This window comes from Petaurus breviceps, unplaced genomic scaffold (genome assembly GCF_028583685.1).
Source record: "Petaurus breviceps papuanus isolate PSGF00001 unplaced genomic scaffold, PetGlider_PUasm1.0 90734, whole genome shotgun sequence".
NCBI classification, from domain to species: domain Eukaryota; kingdom Metazoa; phylum Chordata; class Mammalia; order Diprotodontia; family Petauridae; genus Petaurus; species Petaurus breviceps.
In genome coordinates this window covers 14,065,381-14,083,947 of record NW_027187327.1, presented here as the reverse complement: position 1 = coordinate 14,083,947, position 18,567 = coordinate 14,065,381, and the positions used below count along the sequence as shown (strand labels likewise).

General features: G+C 33.9%; 1 protein-coding gene across 10 annotated transcripts in view; it reads left to right on the top strand.

Annotated features, from left to right (window-relative positions):
• Positions 1-18,567, top strand: part of RIMS1 (regulating synaptic membrane exocytosis 1) — a 412,074-nt gene that overhangs the window by 258,381 nt on the left and 135,126 nt on the right. For 6 of the 10 annotated variants that reach the window (XM_069067036.1, XM_069067035.1, XM_069067033.1 and 3 more), the window contains one exon: positions 13,761-13,873. The exons of the other annotated variants lie outside the window; for them this stretch is intronic. In XM_069067036.1, the coding sequence (XP_068923137.1) occupies positions 13,761-13,873 (113 nt within the window). The remainder of the gene's footprint in view (positions 1-13,760; positions 13,874-18,567) is intronic. 10 annotated transcript variants of the gene reach the window in all.

Sequence of the window (18,567 nt, the reverse complement as noted above, 5' to 3'; positions counted from 1 at the left end):
TATTCCCTGAAAAACTGGGTAAAGCCTACCAATGTAATTGTGGGAATGCTTCAAATTGCTGTGAAGAAGTGCAAAGTAGAATCAGAAACTGTTTTACAGATGACTTTCATTGTGACTTAAGGGTGAAAGTGAATAGAAATAACTACCCAAGAAAGTGTTAATTTTTAAAATCATATCGAAATCATTTTTTTAAACAAAATCAGTCCTAGACTTATAGAAGCTTATTAAAAGAATCAGTTTCATTTATGGGATGTTGTGCTGGGCTAGGTATAGTACAGTGTATATTGTGTTATAATCGGATATATAGAGACAATTAAACTTCACGTGGTCAAAAAAAAAAAAGACCACTTGAGAAAGAATGATCAATCAACAAGTATTTATTAAATACCTACTATGTGTCAGGTACTAAGCACTGAGGAATCAAAAACATAATACTCCCTCTCCTCAAGGAGCTTCCATTCTATCAGGGAGACAATATGGACGTGAAAGCATACATAACAAAAATGGAAAATAGCTTGTTGGCTGGGGACGTAGGCAGAAGAGGTCATCAGGAAAGGTTTCATTTAGAAGATGGTGTTTAAGTTGAATTCTGAAGGAAAGGGGGCATTTTGGGAGGGGAGGTAGAGGAGAGGAGGCAATATATCTCAGTTCCATTCAAAAGACAGTGAAATAACACATAATATGAAGGAAGAAAGCTTGGTCGGCTGAACCATAGAATTTAGGAAGGGGAGTAGTGTAAAAAAACTGAAAAAGTAGGTGGGTCAGTGTTATGAAGAATATTAAATGACAAATAGTTTATATTTGATCTAGAGGGGGGCGTCTAGGCAGCGCAGTGAATAGGGCACCAGGCCTGGTGTCAGGAGGACCGGAGTTCAAATACGGCCTCAGCCACTTAACACAAAAACCATCCTTGTGACCTAGGGCAAGTCACTTAACCCCAATTGCCCTCCAAAAAGCAAAAAATAATAGTAATAAATTTGATCTAGAGGCGATAGGGAACCAACTGAATTTAAGTACAGTAGAGACATGGTCAAATCTGAACTCTGGAAAATCTAATTGGTAGTTGTGTAGAAGCTAGACTGGAGGAAAAAAAAAAGACTTTGGGTCAGAAAGACTAAATAGGAGGCAATTGCAATAGTCCAGATGAAACATGATGAGGACCTGAATTAGGGTAGTAGCCATATAAATAGAGAGAAGGGGAATGATGTCAAAGATGTTTTTGAGTTGAGACATGATAAGATTTGGCAATTGATATTTAAGGAGAATGGCAAGCTAGGGTGACAATGAGGCTATTAATGAGAATGACTGGAAGGATGTTAGTGCTCTCAAAAGAAACAGAATTAAGACAGGGTTGTTTGTATGTTTTAACTTTGAGAAAGAATAAGTTGTAAGAATTATAATCAAACCCAGCCTGCTTTGTAAGGAGAGTTCTAGGCCTACTCAACATAAAAGTGCAGCTTATTTCAGTAAGTGACATTTTAGCAGATTAGCTGGTCTTCCTTTCATTAAGGGCTAGCAATTTCACTTAGAACATATGCAAATAGGCATATGATCAGTTAATGACATTAAATTCATGTCAACAAACTGAAAAGTGTTTCCCTCAAATAGTCCCCTTGGACCATCTCATTGTTAGCTGAATGCTTCAGCATACTCACTATTACTATGCTAACTGTAATCACATTGCAGTTATGCATAGATAATGAATTCATGCTGGCTTATGTGCAGTGACCTTAGTCTCATCATGGAGGGTGCATTGTGTCAAATCGACAGATTATAGTACCTGACTTTATCTGAAATGTCTGTTAACTGGAGTATGCTTTGGAAATAATGGTTAATAAATAAGGATTTGTTAACTGGAAGAATTTTGAGTTGACTCCTATCTAAATAGTTGACTTGTGAGGGGAAAAAAAGAACAGGGACACAAGGCTCTTTCTTTTTCTGTTGAGGGCTTATCCAGATTTAGCAGAAGTTGCTTAAATTTCTTGGACTGGATTTCCTCATTTATTGTGTGAGGCTGATGATAGGGTACTTGCATGGATGTGTTTAGGGATGGTTGAATATAGTCTCTGTCTTGTTTGTCATCACAACATTGATATATTTATCAACTAAGTTTTCACTGAAACTTTTGGGGACTCAGAAGATAAAGAAATTCCCTGAAAACCATTTGATGCCATGGGATCCCTCTCTCCTTCTTTACAAGTTCTTCTAATTTAAATAGAATTATTTAGAAGGGTTTTTTGTTGTTTATTTTTGATCTGGAACTGTTGTTTCATTGATACAGATACGTATCACATTGGACCTTGTGTAAGAAAGACATGAATTTAAACCCTGCCTTGGACATTCACTATCTATGTATCCCTGAGAAAGTTACTTAACCTCTGTCTTAATTTCCTAATCTGTAAAATGGGGATAATAAACTCATTTATAGAGTTGCTGTGAGGACAAAATGAGATATTTGTAATGCACTTTTCAAACCTTTAAATGCCATAAAAATTCTAGCTTTTGTTTGTGATTTTGTGTGGTTTGTCCTTCATCCTCAAAGAGTATCATGACATCAGGGAGATGATGACATGACTTGCTATTGAACTGGATTGTGAGGGATGCCTGTGCTCACCAGACTTACTTTTTCATCCAGAGCCATCTGGGTCCAGTGGCCAGATACAGATCAGGATGACTAGAAATGGTCCAGGACAGAGTGGAAGACCTTGGCCTTTTTAAACTAAGTTCTTTTCAGGTACTCACTTTGAGGGAGGCAACACACATTCAGGGATTAGGCCTCTTTAAGAAGTGAGTCAAGGGATAACCTTTCTAATGAAAAAAAATCAAACTGTGAGGGGAAAATCCTCTGGATTGCTGGCCAAAAGAGAAACAGTTACTATTTATATTCACTCTGAGCCAAGAGGTTCCAAAAAGTAACCATTAAGTGGTGCTTTGGCAGAGAACTATTGTCCAGTCAATGAGATCCAGAGTAAATTGAGCCATTATTTATCATTATAGGGAATTGCAGATAAAGCAGCTCCATTTACTCACTTTAGATCAGCAGTTTCTCTGCAGCTTTTAATCTTTGGGAGTTTCCTGAGCCACTGGGTCATTAAGTAACTTGCTCTGGATGACACAAATAGTTGTTATCAGAGATGAGAATTTAACAAGAAGGTCTTTCTGACTCTAAGACTATTTCCTTATTAAGCCATGTTGCCTCTAAATATATATATATGTATATATATATATATACACACATACAATATGATTTCTGAGAAGTGTGTGTGTGTGATAGAAAAACTGCATGATGTGAGGTAGAGAAAATTGGAGACAGGAAGAGTTTTCTATGACGTGCAACTCTAAGTTGCCAATGAATGAACTGATCTGTCATTTGCATTAGTGAAAGGAATTTCCACACTGAGAGTCCTTTGATACACTCAAAGATATCTACTTCCCAAAAATCTACATCTAGCAAATCTTCAAAACTTATAGGAGTTTTACATCCTCGGAGAGTAGTTTCTGAGTTTGTTGATTAGCCAGTTGTCTCTTTTTCAGCATGGGTGAAATAGCCCTTAAAAGCTGATATTTTTTGCTGTCTCTGTGAATATCAATATTGGCCACATGGTCTCCCTTTCTGTTGGAAGTGGAGAAGGATTTAAGAAGAATAATTTATTCAGAAATTAACAGAATTTAGGAATAGAAGCAGGCAGGGGTTTTCTAGCCAATGTTTTAACAACCAGCTCTCTGAAAAAATGTACATTAGACCCCTTTTTTAAGTTTAACATGAACATTTTCAACAATCAACTGGCTCTCTTAAACCAGCTGGCTCCAGCACAATCCAGGGTAGAAAGGTTCTAAAGTTGATTTTTAAGGGGAAACCAAAAAAACCCCATTTTTCCCATAGTATATCTACAAGCACAATGTCCTAAATGCCTGAGCAAAGAAAAAAAAATGCTAGTGCCCTGGAAGAATAGTTACAGAGGAAGCAATTAAGATCAAAACCAATTGATTACTTACTTCTATTTCCCTACCTTCAAAAGAGTCAGTTATGATAGACAAAAACAACTCTGTTCTGATGCTCTTCACGTACTCTCTCTTGTTAATGGTCCAGATATGAATGGAACACAGTAGTGTCATAAAAAGATGGCATAGCACCATCCCAGAAGGCTGCCTTTTACACAGCTCAGTTACCCATGAATGCTCCAGTTATTCTTAAACAACCTGACTGTATCATCTGCTATTTTCATTGCTGCTCATATGTTTTTAAGGTGTTTTCAACTCTTGAGAAGTTAATGTCCTTGTTTAGGAATTGCAGGAATTGATTTAAGCAGCTTAGCAAGACAGGTGTAATAAAGTCATTAGTTAAGACAAACTGCAGATATATAATTTGAAATTCTAGGATTATTATGTGAATGTATGAGACTAAATGAGATATCTTACAAGGTAAAAATCTTCCAATTTAAAAAATTCATTAAATTAAATTTGGGTCTTTTAGAGTCTAGAAAAGAATTGAGCATCTCTAGTAAACATAATACATTTTTTATGCTTTCCTGGTAAGAGAGGTTTATTACTTTTGGCATTTATTTCAGTTTCTGGTTCAAAGTAAATATTCATCCACATAATGGAAAGAACTTAAAATTATTTTATGCTCTTGCAAATTTAAATATCTTTTTCAAGGAAATAAACATTGACATTTCTACAATGTCAAATCATTTTTAAGCCCTATCTATGTGTGTATATGTATTTGTGTATGTTTTCACATGCATGTATACATGTTAGAGTATATAAGCATATTACTTTAGAAAGTTGTAATGAAGAGCATTTGTTGATATGATGGTCTTTGAATCATCTAGACAACTTTAAAAGGGGGCATGTTAATTAAATCCCTTTTTATGGAAAAAGTAACCTGAAGACTATGACATTGTGGAAGATGTCTGTAATAAATTCCTTTTACCTAATGATTTCTTCTTTTTGGTCATTTATTATAGAAGAATAGATTTGTCAAGTGAAACAATAATAAATGAGTGAGGAGAATTATTGACTACAATTTTCCATTTGTTCTACAAATGGGAAGATCCAAATCATAAATTTTAGTCATCAATGTATTTGAAAACTGTGCACTCCCATTGGGAAAAAAGAAAATATGGTCATACTCAACTGCATATTTCTGTTCATGGACATGATAATAGGATATTTTCAAATTCATATTATATAAATATTTCTATTGCTTTCTGATTCCTTTTGGAGGGTTTTCAATCTATAACTTTTGCCCCTATTTTGAAAATGACAGCCTGCTATTTCAGTTCCATACTCATTTCTAATTTTTGAATCCTGCTTAATCTCTACATATTTCTTTTTTTTCATCATTTATTATGTTTAATTGTCTCTGGCCATGCAGATTGTGATGATAATAAAATTGCTATAATGAATAAGTGGAGAGGGAAATGACAAACGACCCCAATGTCTTTGCCAAGAAAACCCTAAATGGGGTCACAAAGAGTCAGAGACAAGTGAAATAACTCAACAACAAAAACAGCAATGTAACAAATAAAGAGTTGGCCTTCAAATTGTTGAAATCCCACTTCTAATAAATACTGTCTATGTGACCCTGGGTAAGGTTTAACCTCAATGTGCCAGGCAATAAACTGTAGAAACTATAAAAAGGTGCCTCCGTGGAGGGAGATTATTCTACAGGGAGTTATCTAGATAGATCAAATAGCCATTCTGGATTACCTCCCTCTTAAATGCTACAACAAATGAACAGGATAATCCATGCAACTATTATTTACTATATACTGGCTTACATTGTAGATACAAAGCTGGCAATTTGAGAATCAGGAGACCTTAGTTCTAGTCCCCTTGACTCATTTCAACTCCATAGTTCCTAGTTTCCTTCAGCCTGTAAAGATTCAACTTACATGGCCATTGGATCATAGTGTCATAGATTTAGATCTGACATGCAATATTTACAGCACTCACAGCAGCTGTGAATATGCTGGTGTAGTTCTGAATCACAAAATGTAACAGACTCTCCACATAGAACTCAAAACATTTATTCAAACACCAGAAAGCTGAATCCCAACACCAGAAAGACAAATCCATCATAGCAACCAAGAAGTTGGCACACATAACCAATGCAGCGAGCACTAACATCTCCAAACCTTCCCTCTTTCAGGCCTTCAAAACAAAACAGGCTTCCTTAAGCAAAATTGCCCCTCTCTCACTCACCCCAGCTGCTAGTGCTCTCCTGTTCCTTCTTGTTCCATGTTTCCTTTTCCACCCTTTCAGCAAGCTCCTCCCACCGTGGGCTCCATGTGATTACATTTGACCTATTAAGGGCAGGGGAGGTCTTCAAATTCCCTTAGGCTTATTGAGGGGCAGGGAAGATCTTCAAATTCTCATTTTCATTACGAAAGGTCCTTTTACAAAGAAGAAACTGAAATCAAAGAAGGCATATGTGACTTATCCAAGTGTTGCACAGCTAGTGTCTGAGGCAGAATTCAAATTCATATCTTCCAGGCTCCATGTCTAGGGATTCTTATTAGCATTAAAAGAAAAATATTTCACAAATTTGTGCCATAGCATCAAAGCTTGAAAAGGCACCACAGGCCACTGGTTCAACTCTATCCATTTACAACCTGGATCCTCTACATTTGTAAAAGGAGATAAACAGAGGTTAAGTAACTTGTCCAAGGCCACAAGACTATTAGGTCTGAGGCTAGATGTGAGCCTAATTCTTCCTAACTACAGATCCAGCATTCTTTGGACTGAATCACCTAGCTGTCTAATAGGATCTAGTGGAATAACATATGTAAAGGACTTTGAAAATCTTGAAGCTCTAAATAAATGGTAACATTATTATTTTATCTTTGCCATTATTTGAGGAAATTTATCTCCTTCCTGTTTTGTGGCAAGAGTGCCAGGCCTGGAGTCAAGAACACCTGAAATCAAATCTGTGCTCAGACACTTGTTAGCTGTGTGATCCTGAGCAAGTCAGTTAACCTCTATTTGCCATAGTTACTTCATATGTAAAATGGGAATAATAATAGCACTTACCTCTCAAGGTTGTTAGACCGTATGATATAATAATCATAAATTATTATCACAGTGCTTGGCACATGATAAGTGATATTTAAGTGTTAACTCCTATTATTGTTATTATTAATTATTAAGTGACAATTCTCAAAGGCCTACTCCTTCATTCATTTACTCTTTTATTCATTCAGCAAAGATTTATTCCATTTTGATGTTCTTTAAAACTTTTAAATACCTTTGCTTTCATTAGATTTAGGTATTTCCTCCACTAAAGCATATTTCTATGTCTCCATACTTTAATAGGCTGTTTTGATAAATTGGCACAGTCAAAAATGAACTATCACTTTTTGGCTAAGCTTCTGGAGATGTTGATATCTGAATTTATTTAGACATCCTTAGGGCAAATATGGATACCTGCTGTGCTGCTAGCCTCAAACACAAAACTTATTTCAGCTTGGAGGTTCTCCAGAATTTGTTTTCCAATGTCATAGGCTTTCAACACCATAACTAGTCATTAAAAGAGGGCCTTGAGAGGAAATGGTAGTTAAATTATATTAATCAATTCTGTTCTTGTGGTGTGTGTTTTTTTCAAACAAGTGGTACAGATAGAGATATTCATATATATGCATATATATGTATTCAACATTGAACTTTCACTCAGCGTTGAAATCTATGTGGTGAAACATTTTATTGACTTCTTAACCAAACATGAATTTGAACTGATTTAAGAATATTTACAAAGAGAGATATCCATATATTCAAGTAGGAATAAATAAAGTTGGTATTAGTGTATTATGAATTCATTTTAATGAATTGCTTGGTCCTTTGAAAAAGAAAGTTGCTCATTGTCAGAAACATAGTAAAAGCAGATTTAGAGAATGAAAGTTGATAAAACTCCATCAGATTGGTAGATAAAAAGTTAGATAGAGCAAGCCCAGACCTTTATTTTTTTTTTATTGGTGTGACATAGGACCTCCTACTGTAATGCATATTAGGAATTCTTGTCTAATTTCATAGTTTCAAAGAGTTACCTAGAGGAACAGAGAGTTGGATGTTTTGCCTATAGTCACCCAAATGCTATGTCAGAGACGGAATTTGAATTGCTTTTTCTTTATTTCAAGCCTATCCATTTAGCCACAATTATAAAATTCTGTTTAAGTATTTCTATAAGAATTTCAATGTTATGAAAAGAATGAATGCCATTGAATGCCATTTTTTCATAGTTAGTATCAAAAATGAACTTACATGAGAATACCAAATAATCTTTGAGTACCAAGAAGTATTTTTTAAAATCCAAATAATTCAAATGTAAATATATTTCTTTTTTTGAAAAGTAAAGTAGATTTTAATAGTTATGCGTCTAGTACAGGGTAGTTTAATTATGAAGGTATTGTGATTTTCAGTTAACTGTAATATTTGAAAACGTATTTGTAAACTACTAGTTATTTGGGAGACTGATATGGCTGTTAGGGGCATGTTGAGAGTCAGTAGACAGTAACATTATCACTGGGAAAATATTAGGAGAAGGAATCTAAAAGCTGGTATTAGAAAAATGAATGACCAGTAAAAATGAGGAATCTTTCATGTAGTAAGAGTAAAGTTCAACCAACATCTAGTCTATGTGCTCCATTGGGATAAATGCATAATGTGAAGAGAATGGAAGAAGAGCCCTCAGAATATTGGTTAGATTTTCTTTGGTGAATATATAAGATAGAGATGATAAGTTATACAAATTGGGTAGCTATTGATGGTATTTATAGTACTGGAATTCTGTGTTAAAGATGATAAGTTTGTGAAATGTAAGGTTAATATTAGAGTTTAGGGAATTTTTTTTTTGCTTTGTCTTCATTGGAGACTAAATCTTGAAAAAACCCATTTGTATACATATATATAAATATATATGTACATATTAAATTAGCCAAATTTTAATCTTCTAAAAATTTAAAAACCCTAGAGAATATTTTATACATTGAGATAATTTTATTTATATTTGTATTATTATTGAATATCTAACCTTTTATTTCAATAATTCAATGTTAAGTGATTACTTGATATATTTCACTTTTTCCTTGAAAAATAAGACCTTTTTCAAAGTGTAATAAATATATTTTTTCCTTTTCACAGACAAAGTTAGATTTAATACTGTAATTATTTTTTCATCATTCTATTTTAAAGGTAGTATCATGAACCTACAATAAATTATTATTACTGTATTTGAGAATATGTCAATACATTTGTGTAACTGAAGTAAAGCAATAAAAATATATAAACCATTACACTTACTGAGTCCATGATTCACACCAACATTCTTTTGAAGGATAGGCATTACAGTCTAATAAGAAAATAATTATAATAGTTTGAATCTAATGAAAAATGATTGTAAAATTATTGGGCATATTAAATTAGTATACAACTAGGAAAACAATTTAGTTAATTATACTAGTTAGCATATCGATATGTACATCCAAACAAAATTGCCACTATATTGCTTCCATCACCAGTCAACGGTGTCAAGTATAGTAATTTTCAAAATAACCAAAGCATAGCTTTTAGTGACCACACAGGTGGGAACTTTTCAAGATGGAAACAAACACTGTGGAGAAGCTTCTCACTTTTACATAACCACAGAGGGTCTTAAATAAGATTAATGAAGCTGTAGAGAGTTGAGAGATTAATTGAAGTATACAAAATTGGCAAGATAATGGAGGTAAACAAGGGATAATCATTGAAGATTGCATATGCAACTGAAAGGGTGAATTTATTAGAATGTTTTGAGAAAAAGGTAAAATATTTTGAAAATGAGAAAAATCAGCCATAGCAAGTAAGACAAGCTCTTCCATTTTTCTTAAGAAACTAAAATTTCTCATGGTAAAGGCCATTTCTATGGTCCTTCAGAATAACAATATATAATTTAACATGAGACCTTCCCCAAAATGCTAACTTTATACTACAACCCAATATTGTCTGTCACATAGCTATTAAACCTAGAATTCTAATTTCACAAAAATCAGGACTAGATTCATACCATTTATATTGCTCTTAAAGACAATATAGCTATTTCCCAAACCCTAATTTTTTTAAAGCATATAGCATAAGTATTTATATTGTTGTATCAGTACAGCTACTTGTCTTGATTTCAGAATCTTAGTTCTGATTGCAAAATATGTTGTCTTTTTAAAATAATTCAGTATGTCTCTTCATTTCTTTGGTAGTATGGCAAACTTAATATAAATAATTTTCCATTTATTTAGCGAGGATAACAATGAAAGTCTTTAAACTGATTGTGGATATGTAAAGTAATGGAATTATTGTCAGTTCAATCTTTCTTTTGAAGATTATTTTGTTGGGCATTATATGAAATGATAACAACGTAAGGTTTATGAAACATTTCACATGTAATGTTATTTGATCCTTATAACAACCCTGAGTAGTAAATGATTTGAATTAGACACAAATTTCCAAAAAATTTACAATTAAAACCAATTTCAGAATGTGGAATTGAATTATTTCGCCCTAACTGATTGAGGGTCCAACTGGCTTGAGACTCAGTAGCACACAGTATCAGAAGGGTTTGGCTAAGAGTTAAGTACATGAAATCACATCCAAGTAATTTTTCATGTATATAACTAGGAGCTATGACTTAGCAGTCTTCAAAGTTCTATAGTAAAATAGTATCAGGCTCTGAAAAATAGTTTTACAAGATATCATTTTAAACTATTTTGATTGAAGTGGAAGTGTCTATTTTAAGTCGTTTAACTGCTCTTTCCAGAGCAGATAGATGTCTAACTGAATGCTCAAGTGGCATGGTCTCTCATTTAGGGAAAAGAGTTTATGGACTACCTGTACATTTTCCTTTTTTCATCTATGCTATGATGTTCACCTTTTCTCCCTCTCCTCTCACCCATTAATGGAATCCTCAAAATATCTATAGTCACACTTTGCATCCTTCATTGTCAATGCTTATAAAATTTCAGGAAAGTTATTTCGTTCTGAGTGTTTTATATTGTTAGCTATATTAAATATATTATACAACTGAATTTAATCATACTTCACTACATCTTATCATCATTCAACTTAAACAAGTTTGAATCATTACTTTAACCACTTATCAGTATTATGAGGTGGACAGAGAGAACTTGCCTAATCTACCAACTGTGCTAATAGGCTGAAAACTTTACTAAAGCTTCCCCATTGAGTCAGTGTCTCAAACATGGTTAAGATTCCCATTTAATGCCTGTTAAATTTGTGTACTTGTTGAATACTAATTCTTAACAAAACTAATCAAGGCACCAAATTCTTATGCTGTACATTAATTTTGAGTTTCAGTCTCCACTTCCACAAATGGGTAGTAGAAATACCAGTGACCCTTGTGCTACTGCTATTTGACTATGGACTGAAGATCCATGAAATGATGAAATGAAGGACACAATGATGACAGTGTGGATGTTCTCTAGTATCCATCATCTTAATGATGATGGTGCTGATATTAAATTCTCTATCCACATGGCAAATGAGAGTCTGCACACATGGTAGGCATGGAATGCTTGCCATTTGCAGGTATGATCAGAAGAGACAGTGTGGCATCATGTATAGAGAGCCAGTCTCAAAGTCAGGCAGACCTGAGTTCAAATCCCAACTCTGACATATATTGACTGTGTGACCCTGAGCAAGTCACTTGACTTCTCAATGTTCTGGGAAGCTCTGTAAGACTAAATTGCAGAGAAGCTGCTGACTTGCCTTAATAGCAGTTTCCTTACCTAAGAGTAGTGTATAACAGTAGAATCATAGATCCAGGACTTATTTGTATCAGAAAATCAGAGATTTAGAGTACAAAGGGATCTTGGGTTATCTAGTGTAGAGCAGTCACTTTACAAATAAGGAAACAGGTCCAGGAAGGTTAAGTATTAGAATATAAGCTCTTCCTACTCGATCATAAGCCCTTTGAGTGCAGGGGCTGTCTTGCTTTTGTATTTCTATTTCTAATACTTAACACAGTGCTTGGCGCATAGTACATGTTTAATGAATGCTTATTATTCATTCAAGTGACTCATCCAAAGTCATGCAAATAGTAAGAGGAAGATCCAGGACTCAAAAAAAAAAAAAACAACCCACAAGGAGAGGCTAGATGGTCACATGTTGGGTATATTATAGTAGAAATTCCTTTAATAAATGGGTTGGATAAGATGGCCTCTGGGGTCTCTTTTAACTCTCAGATTCTGTAACTCTGTGAAATTTGGTCATCTTTCCACTGAATAGATTGTAAGCTTAATTTGATAGGATTATTGAGGTCATAATAGTTGACATTTATAGAGTTCTTAGAGTATTAAAGCACATTTTATATACATTATCTCATTTGAGCCTCACAACCACCCAGTGGGGGAGTTACCATAGTCATTATTATCTCCCTTTTATGCAAGAGGAAACTGAAGCTCAGAGAGGTCAAATGGCTTGCCCATGGTCACACAGCTGGTAAATGTTAAAGGTGGGTTTTGAACTTAGAATGTCCTACCTCTAAAGCCAGATTTTCATCCAGGGTGTTGGCTGCTATGAGATTAACTTAGCAGTCAGTTGAACCAAATGTGATAAAAGCTTCTTTGTCATTCTGAAGTGTCTGGATATCTTTAAAAAAAAAAAAGTCTTCCTGTCTAGTCACTTAATAAAATCAACAAGTACTTTTTAAGTGCCTGCTATATGCTAGGTGCTATAGAGGATTCAAAAAAGATCTCAGAGACGTTTCTCCCAGAGGTAAAGTAGTCCTCAAAATTGGCATAAATTGAATCACAGAAATATGCATAGATTTTGAACAAGTGAAGCATGAGTCTTTAGAAGAGTGGAATGAATATATAATCATGATTTTTCAAGCCTGCACCTTCATTTGTTTAAAAAATGAAAGGAGTATGTTCCTATAGTCAGTATGCTTGTTGATGATTATAATTAATTTTTAAGAGTTATTATTATCTTTAAGGGGGCAACCTTTCCCCAAAATTTCAATGACTTGCTACTTCAGAAGGGAAAAAAAGGTTTAAAAAAGGAATGCATTTCAATACATGTTGTAATTTAAAGAAAGGAAGGTAGATTTTTTTAAATTAAATTTTTCATACAGCTGATTTGGACATAACCAGCTCTATACAAAAAAAAATGACTTTTTTTCATTACTGAACCTATTTGCAGCAATAGTTTAAGCTGGTGCATGTATATGCACGAACCCAAACTACTAGAAAATGACCAAGTCACAAATAGATACTGTGATAAATGATTTAATAATGAATGTCTCAGAATAGTAAATGCTCCTTCCTTGATGCAGTTTCTGGAGATAAATCAAATGATCTAGTATATGCGTTCATTCATATATGCACATGCATATTTGTATGATGTGGCATTATCTAGACTTACTCTTTCTCTATAATGTCCTGATAGACATTTGATTAATAGAACAACAAATTTAAAACTTTAAAATTTTCACATAATTATTTTTAATGAGAATTTAGAGTATATCCCTTCAGACAAAACTTAAGGTACTTAAGTTACTAACATGTGTGTCCAGTCCTGTGCAATTCAGATTTCATTCATTTCTAGACTGACATTCAATAGTGTTGTAAATTCTGCATGTTGTCCAGCTTATTGTCATGTGAGTTATTTCTATATTTCATTTAATTGGAAAATCATTAACATTAAAGTCTTAATCCATTCAGTTCTTAAAAGGTGTTCCACATCTTTTAATGGACTTCCATTGTGTGTTTTTACAGCAAGCTTAGTAGTGGAGGAGCGAACAAGACAGATGAAAATGAAAGTACATCGCTATAAGCAGACAACAGGGTCTGGTTCTAGCCAAGAGCTTGATCGCGAGCAATATTCCAAGGTAAAATAGCAGTAATAAAGCCATAATTTTCCCACTTAGAAATACAGTATTCATAGTGGGTGGAGGGACACATCTCATTGCTATTTTAAAAGAGTAATTACTGTTTTGTAAATTATATTTTTAATGTCACACTTGCTACAATAGTGTCATGCTTTTGATAGTCATTGCCTCCTTTTATTTCACCAAAACACAAATGCTTTTGTGAAAAGCAAGGCCAACCTTCAGTAACTGGGATCCATAATTGCACAGTATTTGAAAAAGAAACACTTAAGTATTTTAGGAATGCTTTAGGCAAATTCATGTAAATAAGCAGTAATTGTGAAAGTAGTTTGCTATCTTTTCATATTAAAATACCAAACAACCGAATCATAATGTATATACAGAGATTTTGAAAAGTAGGCTTTTAATATATATGTTTACATATATATGTATATATAATGATGTTTGTTGATGACAAAATATTGCTATTATAGCTCAAATTTGTCATTGGTTTATGCCTATAGTAATACTGTTTTGAACTTTAAAGAAGTCATATCTTTAGCAAGTAGCATTTGTATTCTAATAATTTTTAAAGGAAACCTTAAAAAAGTTTAATTATAGGTAAATGCTAATTCTTTTATTCAAAGCATGTTGATTCAGGCATAGTTTTCAAATTTATTTCAATGATGTATCGTGGAAAATGCAGTCATGGTTACAAAGATTATTTGAGGGCCAATTCATTATCCAAAGCAGCACATTAGAAACAGAGGAACATAAGAAATGTAAGGTTCACATGACTAGCTCCTTCATTAATTTCTTTATGTAATATGGACCAGAACTGAAATAGGACTTTTGATAGTGCAGATTTTCAGTCATGTTTATTTCAGTCTATTTAGAAACTGCTATGGAGAAAATGAAAGTATTTGGGAATTGTATTTGATTGAATGCTCCTTGGGAGACTGAGTTACTAGTTCTATTAAACAGAATAAATAATTATCTAAAATCACACTCACACCTCTTCCAACCTAGAGCATGTTCAAGGAGGGATGCTACCATAGCTAACTGGTAATATTGCTGTATAGTTCTACCCAAATTCCTAAGAATCTGAACAACCTTTGGAAAAGACTGAATTCTAATCAAAGTCAGGTCAATAAGCAACATTCCTTTATGCTTTAAACTACTAGACCTTGAGTCTAGCTGCTCTTATTAGTTCCTCTTCTGGTGACTTCTTCAAGTCACTGTCTCTTCCTTGACTTATTTAACTTCTTTTTGTTTTTCTTTAAATTGACAACATGATTTCCCCTCAGTCTTACTCCAAATACATCCTGGAAGAAAGCAGAAGGGAAGGGAAATCGAGCTCTTTCTCATCCTTTGGGATCAGATACAAACCTCAAAGATCATAAGATCAAGGGAGAATATCAAAAAGTAACTTTAGAGGAGGAATCTTGTTCGTTTTATGCTACTATTTTTCACTGTTACCAATGAGAAGGGAGAAAAGGAAGTAAAGAGTAAAGCAAAGAGGTGTGGTTTGGACAATGCTTTCCAGTTCTTCCTGAATTGTCCTTTCCAACAGATAATCATGTGCATGGTGAATGATGTTCTGAAACTATAGAACATTACACCCACTGCTTTTCAAATGTATATAAAGATTTTTTTTTTAATCTGCTATCTGGATTCTCTGGAATATTGCTCCATTAGAACAACATATTACCAAATTTCAAAATTTGGGGAATATCAAAATGTCGCATAGAATTGTAGAGTTTGGAAAAGATTGGTTAGGTCCACATTTGATAGATAGGAAATCCAAGGTAAAGAGATTAGATAATTGGTCAAATTCACTTAGATGGTTGGCCAAAGAAATGGGAGTAGAAATCATATATTTTGACTAATTGGCCAGCTCCTTTTTCACTGCCCAGCATTAAGGTATTGCTATAGTTTGCAAGAGCAATGGGCTTAAAGAGTCAGCAAGACCTGATTTCAGATCCAGCCTCAGATACTTACTAGCTGTGTGACCAGTAGTAAATCTTTGAATTTATACCAGTCTGTTTTCTCAGCTGTAACATGGGATAAATAATAGCACCTACTCCCCAAGTTATTTTGAGACTAAAATGAGATATTTGTAAAGCACCTAATTAGCACAATGCCTAGCATATAGTACTTAACAAATGCCTATTTCCTCTTTTTTCTTGTATTCCCATAAATGTACCCTGAATAAAATATTCTAGCATGATTTAAAATTAACATTTCCTTATTTTAGGCATAGTAATTTAGTTCTTTCTAATTGATTGAAAATATTTTTTCAAGTCATATTACATCCGGTTATATTAATACCACTCTTGAAAAGCATCTTGTGATATTATAATATTTGAGTGGAAACAGTTATCTAGACTTGCCATTTAAATTCTCTAGGTCTCAGTTTTCTCCTTTGAATAATTGTGGAGGATATCTTATTCCCTTTGAACTCTTAACAGTCTATGAATTCATGACTTATTATTTGAATATAATTTAAAAAATTTATAACTCAACATAATTTTAAAACCAATATATTTTTAAAAAGTAAATTTTATTAATTCACACAGCTTATGTTTAGATTTCATACCATACTAGAATGTCAATGATAGAAGGGGCCCTGGAGGCATTTAGTTCATTCCTTACCTAATGTATGAATCTCTTCTGTAACATCTCTCAGGGCTGTCCAGATAGCCACCACTTCAAGTTCTCTGTAGTAGTGGGCGATTCTCTCTTTCTTGAGGCAGTTCTTTTTTTTTTTTTTTATAGGTCTCTTAGAGAGTTCTTTCTTATACTGCTTTGAAATCTGTCTCCCTGTAACTTCTACTCATTTAGTTCTAATTTTGCCTTCTACAAAAGAATTGGTCTACTTAACTAAAGCTTATCCATATAAGAACCAATCAAAACATTTGATGATATCTATTATGGTCCTTCCCAAGACTTCTCCACTCCAGACTGAATATCCCCAGGTTTTTCATCAATTCTTATGTGACCTGGTTTCATGGTCTTTAAACATTCTGCTCATATTTCTCTGGACTTTTGAATCTGACCTATGAAAATGAGTATTACCCTCTAACAGAATGGAAGCTCTTTGAGGGCAGGAACTATTTCTTTTTTGCCTTTGTATCCCATTCCCAGGATAGGACCTACTACATAGCTTAGGACTTAGAAAACACTTGTTGAAGTTGAATTGAATTGAATATTCTGTATTCCAACCAAAGTAGAGTGAATCAATCTTGCTTTGGATGCTAAGAGATCCCATAACTTTTTTTCCATGCTATATTATTGACTGAGAGTAAATTTATAGTAAATGTAAATTCATGGGCTATTTTTAACAAAGCTATACCTCTCCCATACTATATTTGTTTATGGATTTTTCTAATCCAATTGTAGAACTTTTCACTTATCTATGTTATAATTCCTCTTTTTTGTATTCAGACTTCCCATTGTTCAAGCTTCATCAGGATCATTTTTTTTTATCCAAATACTGACATCTAACATTAGTTGTCACTCCTGGCTTTTTGTCATTCATGAATATGTCATTATCCCTACTTTTAACCTTGTCAATCATGTTGAATAGAGCCTGGCCAAGGAGAGAGCCCTGAGACAACTTACTAGAGAAGCTGGATTAATCAATACTTTTTGATCTAGTCAGTTAATCTAAAGTTTAGCTAGCTATGTGATCATGTAATCCACATTATCATCTTGTCTCCTAAAATATCAAATATCTTACACAAATATATTCATATTATTTCTTTGCCATTCTGCAGATTTCTCAGTACTTACTATTATACTTCAATTGATTCATCCAACAGGGCCCACTCTCCTCTGGTACTGAACATGTACTATTCATATTGTCTTGACCTATGTGATGCTCATCTGTGCCCTTTCATAATTTCATGAGAAGATCTACTCAACATGAGTGAATTCTTTTTAACTTTTTCAATTTCTTAATATAAGTGAATCCATTTTCAGAAATATTTCATGTATATCAATGTAACATTGGTCTGTCCATACATCATTCCCCTCTGTTACTATATGACCAGCTCACATACACTTCTCATTCATATTTTTGAAGAGGCTCATTTACTCACTTGTTGCATGTGAGAGTGCTTATGTCCAACATGCATCCTTCTGTTTCCCTTTTGTTTACCTGCAGGTTACTGCATCCGTTTTTTTTTTCTTTTTTTTACATCTTCTGGTTTAATTTATAGTAAGAATGCCAATGAAGGTATAGTGCTATTCTTCTAGTGGGATATCAGCTCCCTTGTTAAATAAAGAATGTACATTTAGTGAACAATGAAATTCCTATTCCTTGATAGTACAATGACTTTTGTCGTTCTTATCACCCTCTAAGGGAGCTGCATCTGGGTGGTATTTTGTATTTGTTTCATGAGTCGCCATTGCCAAAGAAATTATCACTTCATAGCCAACATGCTAATGAGGAGCTCCTCCATGCTTAGCCTAAGCTGACATGGTCTGTCACTGGAACCATACTAAAAGCCTTACCAGATTATCAAAGCCTGCTTTGCTTGCATTCCACTCACAAAGCCTTCAGGAGCTATGAATCAACTCAGCAGCATAATGAGGCACCAGAGTAGGCCTTTTGTGGAAAACCCTTCTAATATCCCCTTCAAAAACATAAGATCAGCCCAGCATGAATTGCTTCTGAGAAGCCCATTCTGAATTGTAGTGGTTTTTGTTTG